Here is a 14,048-nt window from a genome sequence, read left to right as displayed (position 1 = left end):
AAAACAAATTACAGTGAAAGGTATGATAAGATTAAATATCAGTTTCACAGAGACTACAAGACCATTCTCTGCATTTTTCTATATTGTTGAAAACTTAGCAATTAAAGCTCATATGTTACTGGGCTTAAGATCCATGAGAGCAGAGAACATAACTATACTCCCACAAATGAATGGAATAGACTTTTACAATGAATTCATAGAGGAAATACCTTCAGATCCCTCACTGATTGGTAAAAGAGAGCCAAAAAGAATTGGTAATATTAAAGGCTTAAACAAACATACACAAACAGATGAGTGTATAGATCCACTCCCACCACCAGCCCCATCCTCCAGAATTAGTGACCAAAATAACAGTACTGATTTATCAATTTTTCCCGCCCATCTCACTAATGATTTAGATATACCACCTAATTCCTACATGAAAGTTACCATAAAGAGCAAATTACGGAATAGTACTGTTCTTGTCTTAGAAGAATTATGTAAAGTAAAGGGATTGTCAGTAGAAAACACATTATGTCATATGAATGACAAAGGGCAAACTCAGATATTCATAATTAATCACATGAATGGGGAAGTTCAGTTGAAAAAGGGGACTTGCATAGTTAATATTGAAAAATGTCCTGCCCCTGTGAAGGAAATAGTTATAGCTGGAGTGACAAGTGAGATAAAATCTACGGATAGAGAAAGAATAAAAGAGAATTTAATTCACTCAGGTGAATTTGATGAAGAAAATGATTTGTTAACCCTGCTGGAAACACACAGGGACACCGTAGCATTACCCGGAGAACAATTAGGGTGTACTAACATGATTAATCACATGATTAATGTGCACCCAGAAACACCACCAATTTTCGTACCAGCTTACCACATACCACACTCCCAACGTACACTTGCAAATCAGTATGTCAATGAAATGTTAAAACTTGGAATTATTGAGCCTTCAGTCTCCCCGTGGAATGCCCCATTATTCTTCGTGCCCAAACAAAATGGAGAAATGCGTGCGGTAGTAGATTACCGTAAACTAAATAATCACACAATCCCAGACAGATTTCCCATGCCATTGCTAAGTGACGTTCTACAGAATATTGGTCCTGAGAATAACATATTCTCAACCTTCGATCTCTTAAACAGCTATTATCAGATTCCGGTTTCGGAGGAGTCATGTAAATACACTGCCTTTTCCACAAACAGAGGCCATTATCAATATACAAGAATGCCAGTGGGACTGATGACAGCCCCAGGCACATTCCATCGTCTTATGAATTACATATTGTCCGGAATTTTAGGACAAGGAATATTTGTTTATCTTGACGATATTATAATCGCAACGAAGAATATTAAGGATCATCTCAGGAAATTAGACTTACTCTTACAAAAGCTTAGTGATGCTGGTTTAAAAATTAAACTTTCTAAATGCAAATTTTGCTTTAAGGAAATAAATTTCTTAGGCCACAAATTAAGTTCTAATGGTATTCACACCACTGATGACAAAATACAGGCAGTGAGAGATTTTCCTGAACCCACTATGACTGACGAAGTTAGACAATTTTTAGGGCTGGCTGGGTACTATAGGTCATTTGTACCACAGTTCTCTCATATAGCCTTTCCTCTATTCCAACTACTCAAAAAAGATGCTGTATTCCAATGGGAAGAAGAACAAAAAAGGGCATTTAACAATCTACAAATTAAACTAACAAATGCACCTTGTTTAGAATATCCAGATTACACAAAATCATTTCTTATTTGTACAGACGCATCGGTTAAAGGATTAGGGGCTGTACTGATGCAGGAAGATAAAAGAGGAAAAAATCAACCAATTGCATTTGCCAGCAGACAAACAAGAGGTGCAGAGAAAAATTATTGCACTACAGACTTAGAGGCACTTGCAGTGGTTTTTGCATTACAAAAGTTTCAAGATTTGGTATATGGTTACGAAATCCACTTATTCACTGACCATAAACCACTGGTGGGTATGTTTAAAGAAAAACTCCTTTCTGGGAGGAGAGCAAGATGGAAATGTACAGTTGAAAACTACAGTGTACAAATTCATTATATACAAGGTAAAATGAACATAGTAGCTGACGCGTTATCCAGGAACCCGAACACGATTCAGGTCGCGGCATTAGATCTCAAAGGAAGTATCCCAAACCACGATGATATCGCAAAGGCAAAAAGACTTGACCCAATATGGTCTAAAGTTATATACAAGTTAGAAAGTGGAGATGACATACAATTACCCAAACTGCATGTCCCACTCGAACAATTCACAATGGTCAATAATACATTATACAAGATTAACTCTAAACAACCAAAATGCCAAAGAAATACTAACCAGTTGGTAGTACCTAATGACATGATACCCCAAGTATTATGAACGATACACGATAGCCCACATGCAGGACATCCTGGAAAGGATAAGACATTCAACCAAGCCCAGCTGTTATATTACCGGCCTTCATTACAAAAAGATATAAACAATCATATAGACAGATGCGAATCATGTGCGAAACACAAAGGATACCCAATCACACCTGCACCGATGGGTAATTACCCTGTACCACATCAACCATGGGACGCTGTCGCTGTTGATTTACTCAAGATGCCATTATCATACAATAATAACCTATACTTATTCGTAGCAACGGATCATTTTTCCCATTATGTCATTTTATCTCCAATTAAAGATAAGACAGCAGAGACAGTAGCAAAGGCAATAACAGATAATGTAATATGTTGCTTTACTACCCCAAAGGTACTAATAAGTGATAATGGAGGAGAATTTAATTCTGAGATCTTACAAGAAATATGTAAACAATACAACATCAAAAAGGTTAATGTTTTAGCCTATCACCCAGCATCGAATGGGTTGGTAGAGAGACAAAATAAAAAAGTATTAGATGTGCTACGACACATTCTTAGTGAAAATTGTGCAAGCTGGGATGATTGGATTCCCAGAGTGGAAGCCTCAATTAATGGATCTATAAATAAATCCATAGGTGACACACCACATTTCATTATATATGGGACAGATAAAAAACTACCATATGAGCTCCTAGAAGGTGACAGTGTATGCCCAGATACAATTACGATGATTACTCTAAACTCCGTTTACGTGAATTCCAGGACATACACAAAAGAATCAAAAAACAATTAACGATGTCCAAGGAAGAAATGACGGAGGCATTTAACAAGAAGGCAAGAGATTCACCTATCAGCTTAGGAGACATTGTTTATGGTATCATTCATATGAGAGACAATAAATTATCCCCAAAATTTGAGGGCCCATACAGAGTAATTAACATAAAAGCAAACAAAGTTTTATTTAAGTCACTGTCAAGTGGTGAAGAGAAACAAATTCATATTGACCATTTAAAACGAATTTCAAGGGAATTATCCAATAATTATTCAGCATCGGATACAGCCGAACAGGCGAACGTACCTCAAGAAACCAAGCAAGAAAACAACAATGATTACAGAAAGAAATTAAGGTCTTATACCAAACAATCGAACATAGGTGCAACTATTCCAATCAAATCTACAGTACATCATTTACGAGAATTAAATATCGATTTAAACTCCTTCTATAAATGAAATAACAATCAACCGTAATGCACATCATCACTATCATCGACCATATTAGGAAATTAATAGATTTTTTTTTTCGGTAGGTTACGATGAAGGAACTTATGCTATGGATTCTCCTCTACATAGTAAGAGGATATACGCACTTAGACCCCCAACACATAGTACGACAAGGATGCCTCATAGCTCCAATGGCCACGACTACAATCATTAAGGACGTCATGAGTACTGAAATAAGTCTAGATTACTTGTATGAATTACCTACTTATCTATACAGTCTTGCGAAGCCTATGTGAACTCTGGACTTCATGATAGGAAATTATGTTTCACAAGCACATAACACAAAGGAAGTGAATGAAATGGTAAAGTTAGCGAAATGGAAACTAGAACAGGCAAAGTCAACTATGCTCATCATGATTCAAGATCTCCCATCTTATGGAACAGAGGTACTGAGCGACAGGAACAACATCACACGTACTCGCCAAAAGCGCGGTTTGTTCGACCTGGGTGGCGCAGTTCTTGGGAACATCTCTGGATTGGCTACAGAGGATGACCTTAAAGAAATAAACAACAAATTTAATAAAATAGCTCAGATACTAACATACCAAGATAAATTCATCACAGGACAGAACTCAGCAATGAAGACAATTGTGAAAAATCTGAAAAAGGCAGAAAACATAGCTCTCGAGAGTGTAGATAAAATAAATGAAATGGAAGGAAACATTACACTTTTCCAACACTTCTCCATCATCACAGAACATATTGACATGATTCTACTACAATTAGACAACACTAGAGGTCGTTTCAGGGCACTTATGCAAGGAATTTCGAATGCTGGTGATGGCAAGATCACAATTGACTTACTCGCGGTTCTTGAGCTACGTCAGATAATTAGTCAAGGCATACATAAACATAAATTGAAGCCGTTGTTCCGCAGTAGGGAATTCATGCAATATTATCCATATTTAGAAGCAACACTAACACCAACATCAGTAGTAGTTCATGTACCATTCATAACTGAAGACCTGTTCACAGTATACCAAATACATCCCTTCCCCTATAAAAATAACAACACTTTGCATCAACATCAACACAGACACTGAACTCATCATGGTCTCCAAGAGACGGGACACTGTCACTTTCGCAAGTGAATCAACAATTGAATGAAAGTGCCGCACATCCTTACATGCTGTTCATCTTTGTCCTGCATACATTTTCACGTTTCAGCCTACTGATACAATCCCTTGTGAAATGGCTATCCTCAGAAATGACAATATTCATAATCATTGCAACTTCACTTTTGCTCCAGATAAACTTGTACACCATCAACGCATCGGACACTCACAGTTCTTTTATTTCACTCATAACACAACAGTTTACATAGTCTGTCCAGATATACCACCATCTCATACATCAGCCTCAGGATTATACATAGCACCAGACTACTGTGCGGTATTTACACCAGCCATGTCTACTTTATCCACCATCAATCACTATGCCATTCTCAGTCATACACACAAACATTTCCACCCACTGCCTGATATGGACTTAAACATGACCACAAGTATTAAGTTGCCTTCACCTAAGTTTGAAACTATGCAGCTGATCAATGAAACAATGAAGCACTGGGAAGATTTGAGTTTGAGTATGTTCAACCCATATTATGTGTATAGCCCAGCACCTACTGTCTTTATAATCTTCTGCATTGTATTTGCAGTACTGCTGTTCACAATGCACAGAATGCATGCAAGAATTGCAAATTTGGAGTCAGTATTTAGTGGGGGGAGAGTTAATATCCAAGTTAACCCCCCTGAATGAAGTGTACATATTTTGTATATAGTATTAATTATCTGTCTATCTCTATCTATATATATATATATATATATATATATATATATATATATATATATATATATATATATATATATAAAATAAAAATAAAAATACAAAGAAGAATGACCCATGATATAGAAGTATGGCATACCAGTACCATTATCTTCAAATGAAATCTTAATAACTCTTACCATAATCTTAATTTTAAACTTTTTTTTTTTTTCTTGCATGTATGCATTTCACTACAATAACCCAAGCACATACTGTATTACAGTTAAATAGTTTACTTTTAATGCATTTATTCAAATATGTATACAACTTGTTTAAAATGTAATATTACTGGATCATTGCAATTTACTATGAATATTATATGTATACAATATTATAATCAATATTATGTACTAATAGATTAGCATATGTCAGTGATAATTGCTGTCGGAGGACCTTCAGCGGCGTGGCCGAGCAATGTTATTAGTCCATATTATAATTACAAATCATAATAGATAGATAGATAAATACTGTAGATAGATAGCTCCATGCGAGCCTGGGAAAGGGAAATGATCTTGCAAGTTAAGTGAGGAAATGTTGATGACAGATTAGGAAGTAGCAATGTCAGGAGATGATGTAGGTAGTGTGTCAGCGAGATAGCAGGGGAACAAAGCCTAGTGACATACACACATACTCACACACAGGTTTCTGGAACTTTCCAACCACTGTGTAACACACGTGACACGACCCCTATTTCACCAGAATTTAGGAAAGAGAGCTCAGAAGGAGGCTAGCGATTGAACCGACAGGTAGTGGAGAGAGTGAACAAGAAAAGAGGGGCTCAACTAGACTTACTTATTATATTGTCTCTGTAAGACATACCCTGCTCAACTTAGATTTCTCTGAAGATAATAAATGAAGATCAACTCCTTGTATTCATCATTAATTCCTACTACAAGAAATCGAGAGTGAGAACTAAACCACAAAACTTCTCTACAAGTAACTACAAAGTCCTTTGTGACAGATGGACAAGGGGCCCCCCAGGACATAAAGTAACATGGTGGTGGGATGAAGGTGTAGAAGCTGCAGTTAAGGAGAAAAGAAAGTTTTTCTGGGAATGGAAGAAGGATGGTAACAGAGAGGAATACTTGGCTGCCAACCGTAGGGCTAGAAAAGAGGTTTACAGGGCGAAGTCTGAGTCACAGGGACTTTTACTTGATAACCTAAATTGTGTGGAAAGGAAGAATATGATATTTAAGGTGGCAAATCAGATGAAGAGGGAGAATAGGAACATCATAGGTGAGCAGTGTGTGAAGAATGACGAAGGAAGGGTAGTGGTGAACAGTGGGGATATTAAAGGTGCATGGAGAGAGCGTTACAGTCAGTTGTTGAATGAGGAGCTTGACTGGGACAGGGAAGGTATGGAGCCAGCAGATCTAGTGTTTGGCTCTTGGCCTTTGATTGACGCTGCTAATGTAAACAGGACAATAGGCAGGATGCAGGTGGGGAAGGCAGCATGTGAGTCTGGATTGACAGCTGAAATGTTGAAAGTCTCGGGATATATGAGAATGAGGTTAGTCACAGACTTTATAAACACAATAATATATGAGTGTGTTGTCCCAGATGATCGGCTGAAGAGTGTAATTGTAAATGTGTACAAGGGGAAGGTGGTGCCCTGGAAAGAGGAAATTATAGAGGCATAACGCTTTTAGACCAGACAGTGAAGGTAATGGAGAGAGTTCTAGAAGGTATGATTAGAGAAAGAGTGAATATTGATGAGATGCAGTTTGAGTTTATGCCGGGCAAAGGGACCACTGATGCCATATTTGTTGTTTGACAGCTTCAGGAAAAATGTATTGGAAAGAAAAGGAATCTGTGCTCTTTTTTTTTGTTGATTCAGAAAAAGCCCTTGACAGTCCCCAGAGAGGTGGTGAAGTGGGTAATAAGAAAGCTTGGGATTGACAAGTGGCTGGTTCGGGCCATTATGGCCATGTATGTGGGTGCTGACACTCATGTACGGGTGAATGGAGATTAGAGTGATGAGTTTTCCATAAATGTTGATGTGCACCAGGGGTCAGTTTTGAGCCCCTTGTTTATCATGGTACTTGAAGCCCTCTCACATGACTTCAGAAATGAACTCCCCTGGGAGATGTTGTATGGTGATGATTTTGTGTTGATTGCAGTGAATGAAAGGGAGGTGGAAGAAAGATTTAGGAAGTGGAGAGATGGTATGGGGCACAAGGACTAAAGAGTAAATGCAGATATAAGAACAGTGATGGTATCTAGGTCTGGTGGCAGTACCATCAAAGAAGAGGGAGATCTGCTATGTGCGATTTACCACAAGGGCATGGGAAGTAATTCAGTCTCGTGCAGTGTTTGTGATAAGTTGGTGCATAAGAGATAGTGGTATTAGAGGTAGACTGTGAGATAATGCTGATTTCATATGTGCAGTATGTTGGGGAGAGCATGTGGAGATTGCCAGGCGTGAAGGGATTGAATTTGTTGGAGAGTCTCTAGAGTGTGTGAGAGTTTTTTTTTGTTTGGGAGACATGTTATGTGCTGGATGTGGGGTTGGAGCTAGCTCTGTGGCTAGAGTGATGAGTGGTTGGAAAAATTTCAGGGAGCTGTTGCCTCTCCTGACATTGAGAGGGCTCTTCTTCTGTTCTAAGGGATCTTTGCAGCATATGTTAGGAGTGTAATGCTGTATGGTAGTGAGACCTGGGCAGTAAAGGAAGAGGATATTTGCAGGCTCAAGTATACAGAAGTGGCAATGATTAGGTGGATGTGCAGTGCGTCCCTGAGTGCGAGGCCTTGGGGGGGCTAGGTTTACAATGGAAGAGTTGAGTGGTAGGATGGGACTGGAGTGTATTGGTGTTGTGATGAGGAAAGGTAGACTGAGATGATTTGGGAATTTGGTGAAGATGGGGGATGATAATTGGATGCAGAAAATGAGAAGTGTTAATGTTAGGAGTAGGGTTGCGAGAGGCAGACTGGAAAAGACCTGGGACGAAGTCACTGAGTGTGACCTCAGGGATAAGGGACTAAACTGGGAAGCTGCCAGAGATTGAGCAGTATGGAGTGCCACCATCAGGTGACCAAGGCCAACGCATGCAAGCGTGTTGGGGCCTTCAAAAATGAAACAAAACAAAGAGCATCATCAACAACATCACGGCAACATGGAAGGTGGTGCAGGCAAGCACACTGAACACCATCCGGCAAAAAGCATAGCCAGAGTGTATGCATTCCTTCCTTGGGTTCCTGACAGTGGTGAACATCCAGTTGAAATCCCCAGCCTCTCGCACGAGGTGGGATTGAAGAGATCAACAAAGATGTTCAAGAGGTCCTCAACAGAACTCATTGAACTAAGGGTACAGATGGGGGAGGCACATGAAGATAACGAGGACGGCAGGGAGGATGAAGCCTTTCATTTTTTTGACATCAGGACCTTGCAGGAGTTCCTAGTAAAGATGGATGAGGCAGTTTCATACAACCAGGACACGGACTTGAACATTGCGAGGAGTGACACAGTGTTGTATGGCACAGAGTAACACTTGATACCGGACAGGGAGTACCTGGCAACTAAGAAAGAGGCAGCAAGGCAAACCACCATCTTCTCCTTGCCACCAGCACTTGGGAAAAGCCAAAGCCATCAGTGAGTGGGATGCAAGTGCTATGTCCTGCCTCACCTTCATTTATCATGTCTATCTCATCATCAGTGCTGCGTGGCACATCCCAACACTATCCTGCTGTCACACCACCACGCCCTCCCTTGGCCTCACTGCTACACTTTTCATCGCCCTCACCGCAATGCTTTCCCTCAGCCTCATCGCATCACTCTCCCATGGTCTCACCACTTTGCGCTCCCCATCTTCCTTCACCTCTTCCTAAGGACCAGGAGTGATCAGGCACTCCAGCTTTCCCCCAGCCTTTGAGGGCCTCTTGGTGATGACTCAGACTGACCTAGGACTATCCCCAATGAACCCAGGTTATATTGACCTCACTATATGAATCATCATTATACGATGGGTAGTAGTAGTAGTAGTAGTAGTAGTTGTTCCCTAGGCAGTCTGGCCAAACAGCCCCGAGTCCCTTAGGAAGGCCATGGCCGAGACCGGGCTTTCCCACAGAGCTCTCAAAGAGTGTATGTTGTGTTGTTGGCATAGGTGATTGTGTGCAATGCAGTCTTCCATAATGTGCTTAATAGTATGGGGTGCTGTGTTACATCCTGGACAGGCATCAGCAACGGAGTCATCCAGCCTCTTCTGGTAGCTTAAGAGGGCTGGATGGTGTCCACATCTCAGCCTGGCCAGGTGGACCCTGTCCTCACGAGGAAGATAGGATTCAGAAAGGTGGATGTCAGGAGGCCGTGCATGCAGCTGTGTGTTGTCTTTAAGTGACTGAATGGAGCGGTGAGTGATCTGAGTGTGGATATGCTTCTGGAAGCTGGTCTGAGGTGGGCAAGGGGGGAGAGATGACAGTATTTGTGTATGGTATCGTGTGCTGGGTGTTGTTTTGATGTTCCTTGGTGTGGGTGGATGTGCTGCATGTACTGTAGTGGATGTTGTGGGTTTGTGGAGGCTGCAGCAAGAAACTGGGTGCCTCTCATGGCTAGGTGATCCTTGACTTTGAGGACTTTGGTTTCTTGATGTAGGTGGTCTGTGGGTGTAGTAGCTGTGCAGCCTGTGATTGTTTTTAGGGCCTTGTTCTGTATGGTCTGTAGAGTGTTGTAGTGTGTTTTGGTGAGGTTAGAAGCCCAGGCAGGGCTTGCATAATTCATCACTGAACAAATGTATTGTTTGTATACTGTGGTGTAGGTTTCTTTGTTGTGTCCGAATGTTGTATGGGCAAGTGACCTTAAGGCATTGAGTCTTGGTGTTATTTTATTTTTAATGTTTGTGATGACATTGATGTATTGTATTTTACACCAAGGATTTTGTGTGTGTGTGTGTGTGTGTGTGGTAGGGGAGTGTTGTTTATGGTGAGGTGTGGGATGTGACTGTGTTCTGCTGTCTAGTTTGTGAGAAGAGTCACTGTAGATTTGGCTGGGGCTATTTTGAGCCTGTTTGAGGTGAACCATTCGTGTAGTGTGTTGAGGTAAGGTTGAATGATGTGTGCAGCTGTGTTTGCGTTTTGGCGTGTACATGTAAGTGTTATATCATCTGCATAGGAAGCTATGTGTATCTGTGGTGTGTGGGGTGTGGGTACGTCATGCATGTATAGGTTAAAGAGTGTAGGGGACAAAACAGATCCTTGGGGGACACCATTTGTGAAATTTCTGATGTTAGAAGACTGACCGGCAAATGGGGTTTTCACTTGATGCATTATCATCATATAGTGAGGCATGACTGTGTGTTGGTTGCTCTCTGCATCCAGTGATCCAAAATGTAAAGTTTTACTGAATTCTGAACTGATTCCAGTGGCCCAGGTGTTAATAATTACAAGCTTGTACAGTATGGTACCGTATAGTATAGTGCATGCCATCCAACTAATCCATTTCCTTTTTTTGCCAGTACACTGCATTCGGACATCCCAAGACTGTTGTTTACTGGGCAGCTCAACTCAAACCTGATGCTCCAGGGGTTACCCTTTCCAATGAACATGTGGACTTCCGCTGGTGTCCTTTGGCTGAGGCTTGTGAAGTGGCTGGATTTCCTGATATGATAAGTGCACTGAAAAAGTTAGATGCTTTCTTACACAGTCAGGAAAAACAATAGCAATAGAGCATTATCATTGAGACATAATGTGTATCATGATTATGCTACCTTAGATAAGATATGCACACTATGCATATAAAACGATGTAATGTTTTAATTCAGGAAAATGTGTATTCTTCATTCTGGTACTAATATAATGTAATGCAGAATGCAAAAGTTTCTTAGTACAGTAAATGCATGGTATTCCTCAAAATTTGCTTCTTATTTGCAAATACAGTAGCTGTGTAATTTTACATGTATTTACTTATGTTTAGCACTCATATGAAAAGAATCACAGAACAAGCAAGCATGTTGGCATTAAAAATTGCCCTGTAGTATTAACCACGTTTTAAAGCCAAATAGAACACATGCCATTACTGCGATGGTTGTTTATGTGTGTGCTGGTTTCATGCCTGTCTGATGTTAGTAACATGCCTATAACCAAAAAATGTGAGAATGGTGTCACAAGATACTAGGCCCAGTTACATGCACAGTAATTCTCAGGCAAACTGGACTGAAAATAAAGTCATGAGGCCATAACTTGGTAAGAAGTATGAAAACAGTGAGAAACAGAGAGAGTGAGAACAGTTTCTTTCTCTGATAGGTAAAATGAGGTACTGTACAGTAGCACCAGCCGAACAGGGCGGTATTCCTGAGGTGGATGGCAAGCTGGTGACAGGGAGAGCTGGCGCTCCCATTTCACTGGCCCTCAGGATCTGTTCCTGACCATCTCCTTTTGCTGAACAGTATCTACATTTTCATTAACACAAAGAGTAGGCCAGCATGCTGTCATAATACATCTACCATCAAATGTCTACATTACAATACATGCACATTAAATATCACACATTCTGTTTCCATCCCCCCATAAAAATAGCCACTGCATTAATTTCAGCAAATTCGGTGGTATCTCGGATTGTAACCACTGGCAGCACAGGGTCCTCCTGGTCGCAGTCAAACGACTGTGCTGACAGCGGTTGTTGCAAACACTTCATGCTCGTCAGCGGAGAAGCACAGGTTCAATCTTATGTTTCACTATTATCCGTGGTCTCAATACCAATCTGAATTCCGTTCACCTTTTCCTCCAATCAATATCCCCTGTAGTCCTGTTCCTCACATAACCCCAAATCTCTTCCTCTGCTGACATATCCCCATTTTGTTTTCCTGGTTACCATCTCGTCACAAACTTCCATAACAACAGTGGTATCTGTTGTTATATCAAATTATAGTTTGCAGTTGATGCTGTTTTTATCTTCAGCTAATTTTAATTATTCACTGTATAAACAAAATTATTTAAGTATTACCAAATATATTTGTGTACCGGGTAGTTTATCACTCCCTCAGTGCTTCTTCAGAAACCAGCATATTTGACTCCACATCCACAAAATTGACTCACCTTAGCCTCACCCTGACCACTGAAAATACAGGTTTAGATGATTTTAATGTTGATAATGTAGAATGGCCCATGGGTTACCCTACACTGAGTGACAAGCCAAATGGTTTCCTGTACACGGGAAACCATTTACCATGAGAGGTGGCTACCATATAACCAAATTATGGCGCCTGGTGGTACAGTGAGTAATTAAGGTACTCCAATCAGGTTGAGCCGATGCAGGTTTATAACCAAGGGGAGGTTGGGGTTTATTACTCACATAATGCCACTCATGGATGAGTGAAACTGGTCACTCTCATCCTAAATGTCAGGACCAACTTGCCTATCCCTGGGCTCCTACACTCCTCATGGGGCAACATAGGATTGGATGATGGATGGATGGATGGTTATTCCATTCTGAAAGGACTGACAGTATTGGTGCCAGATGCGCTAACGCAGTTAAGTTCCCATAGCTCGCTACGGGTGGGGAAAAAGGGAGCAGCATCCGATGTTGGCATGTACTAAACACTTCCGGAGACCTTACAGGAGCTGGAGTAATGGTCGCTTTTAATGGTGGGCACGACCACCCTTATTGTCTCCCGTATCTTTCAGATACCCGGAAATAAACCCAAGTAAGCATTCTTTCTTGTGCAAACAAATTATTTCACTATATTAGGTAGTTTTCAGAGGTGCCATAAAACAGTATACAGTGTGGTGTATTGTACAATACTGTAGAGTAAATTAGTGGTTTCATTATTAATGTTGGTGGTAGGTGGTGGCGACCATCATCCACTCACTTGATGTAGTGCTGCCTACTTCTTCCTTAGCATTTATCATTCTTTTTCTGTGCCTGCCCTCCTCTCCTATTTCTCCCATCTTTCCTGTCACTACTTAATGCTTTTCTTTCTGTTACAGGTGGCTTTACATTGAGTGACAAGCCAAATGGTTTCCTGTAAGCCAAGAAACCATTTACAACGCTGGGTGGTAACCATATAACCAAACCATACGTGCTCCCTACGTGTCAAGTGGGTTGGTGGAGGGTTAGTGCCCCTCCCTGTAAAACAAATAACTCAGAGTCAAATGGCCACCCCGTACGGGATTATGGCGTCTGGCAATAGATAGATAGATAGATAGATTATTAATGTATATCAGTCTTAGTATAATAGGAAAAGTGTATGGTAGGATACTTATCGACAGAATTAGAGAAAGAACAGAGGAATTAGTTGGAGAAGAACAGGGTGGCTTCAGGAAGGGAAGAGGTTGTGTAGATCAGATATTCGTTCTTAGATCTTTAGTGAAAAAGTTTCTAGAGAAGGGAAAGAAGTTGTATGCGGCTTTCATGGATTTGGAGAAAGCATATGACAGGGTGGATAGACAAGGATTGTGGAAAGTATTAAGAATATATGGAGCAGATGGGAAGTTGTTGAATGCTGTGAAGAGTATGCATGATGGTGCTAAGGCTGCAGTGCATGTGGATGGTGAACTGAGTGAATTTTTCTCTTTGAAGGTTGAGTTGAAACAGGGATGTGTCATGTCTCCATGGCTGTTTATTCTGTACATGGATGGGGTAATAAAAGAGG

General features: G+C 40.6%; 1 protein-coding gene across 1 annotated transcript in view; it reads left to right on the top strand.

Annotated features, from left to right (window-relative positions):
- Datp (purine phosphoribosyltransferase family protein Apf) overlaps window positions 1–11,951 on the top strand; it is a 129,093-nt gene extending 117,142 nt beyond the window's left edge. The window contains exon 3 of the mRNA XM_080273619.1: window positions 10,914–11,951. Coding sequence (XP_080129745.1) covers window positions 10,914–11,117 — 204 coding nt within the window. The 3' untranslated portion in view covers window positions 11,118–11,951. The remainder of the gene's footprint in view (window positions 1–10,913) is intronic.
- Window positions 11,952–14,048: the final 2,097 nt, after the last annotated feature.

This window comes from Coenobita brevimanus, chromosome 55 (genome assembly GCF_032717465.1).
Source record: "Coenobita brevimanus isolate Jiangsu-jjx chromosome 55, ASM3271746v2, whole genome shotgun sequence".
Classification (NCBI taxonomy): Eukaryota; Metazoa; Arthropoda; class Malacostraca; order Decapoda; family Coenobitidae; genus Coenobita; species Coenobita brevimanus.
Note: the sequence above shows the minus strand (reverse complement) of the source record. Positions and strands in the feature narration are given on the sequence as shown.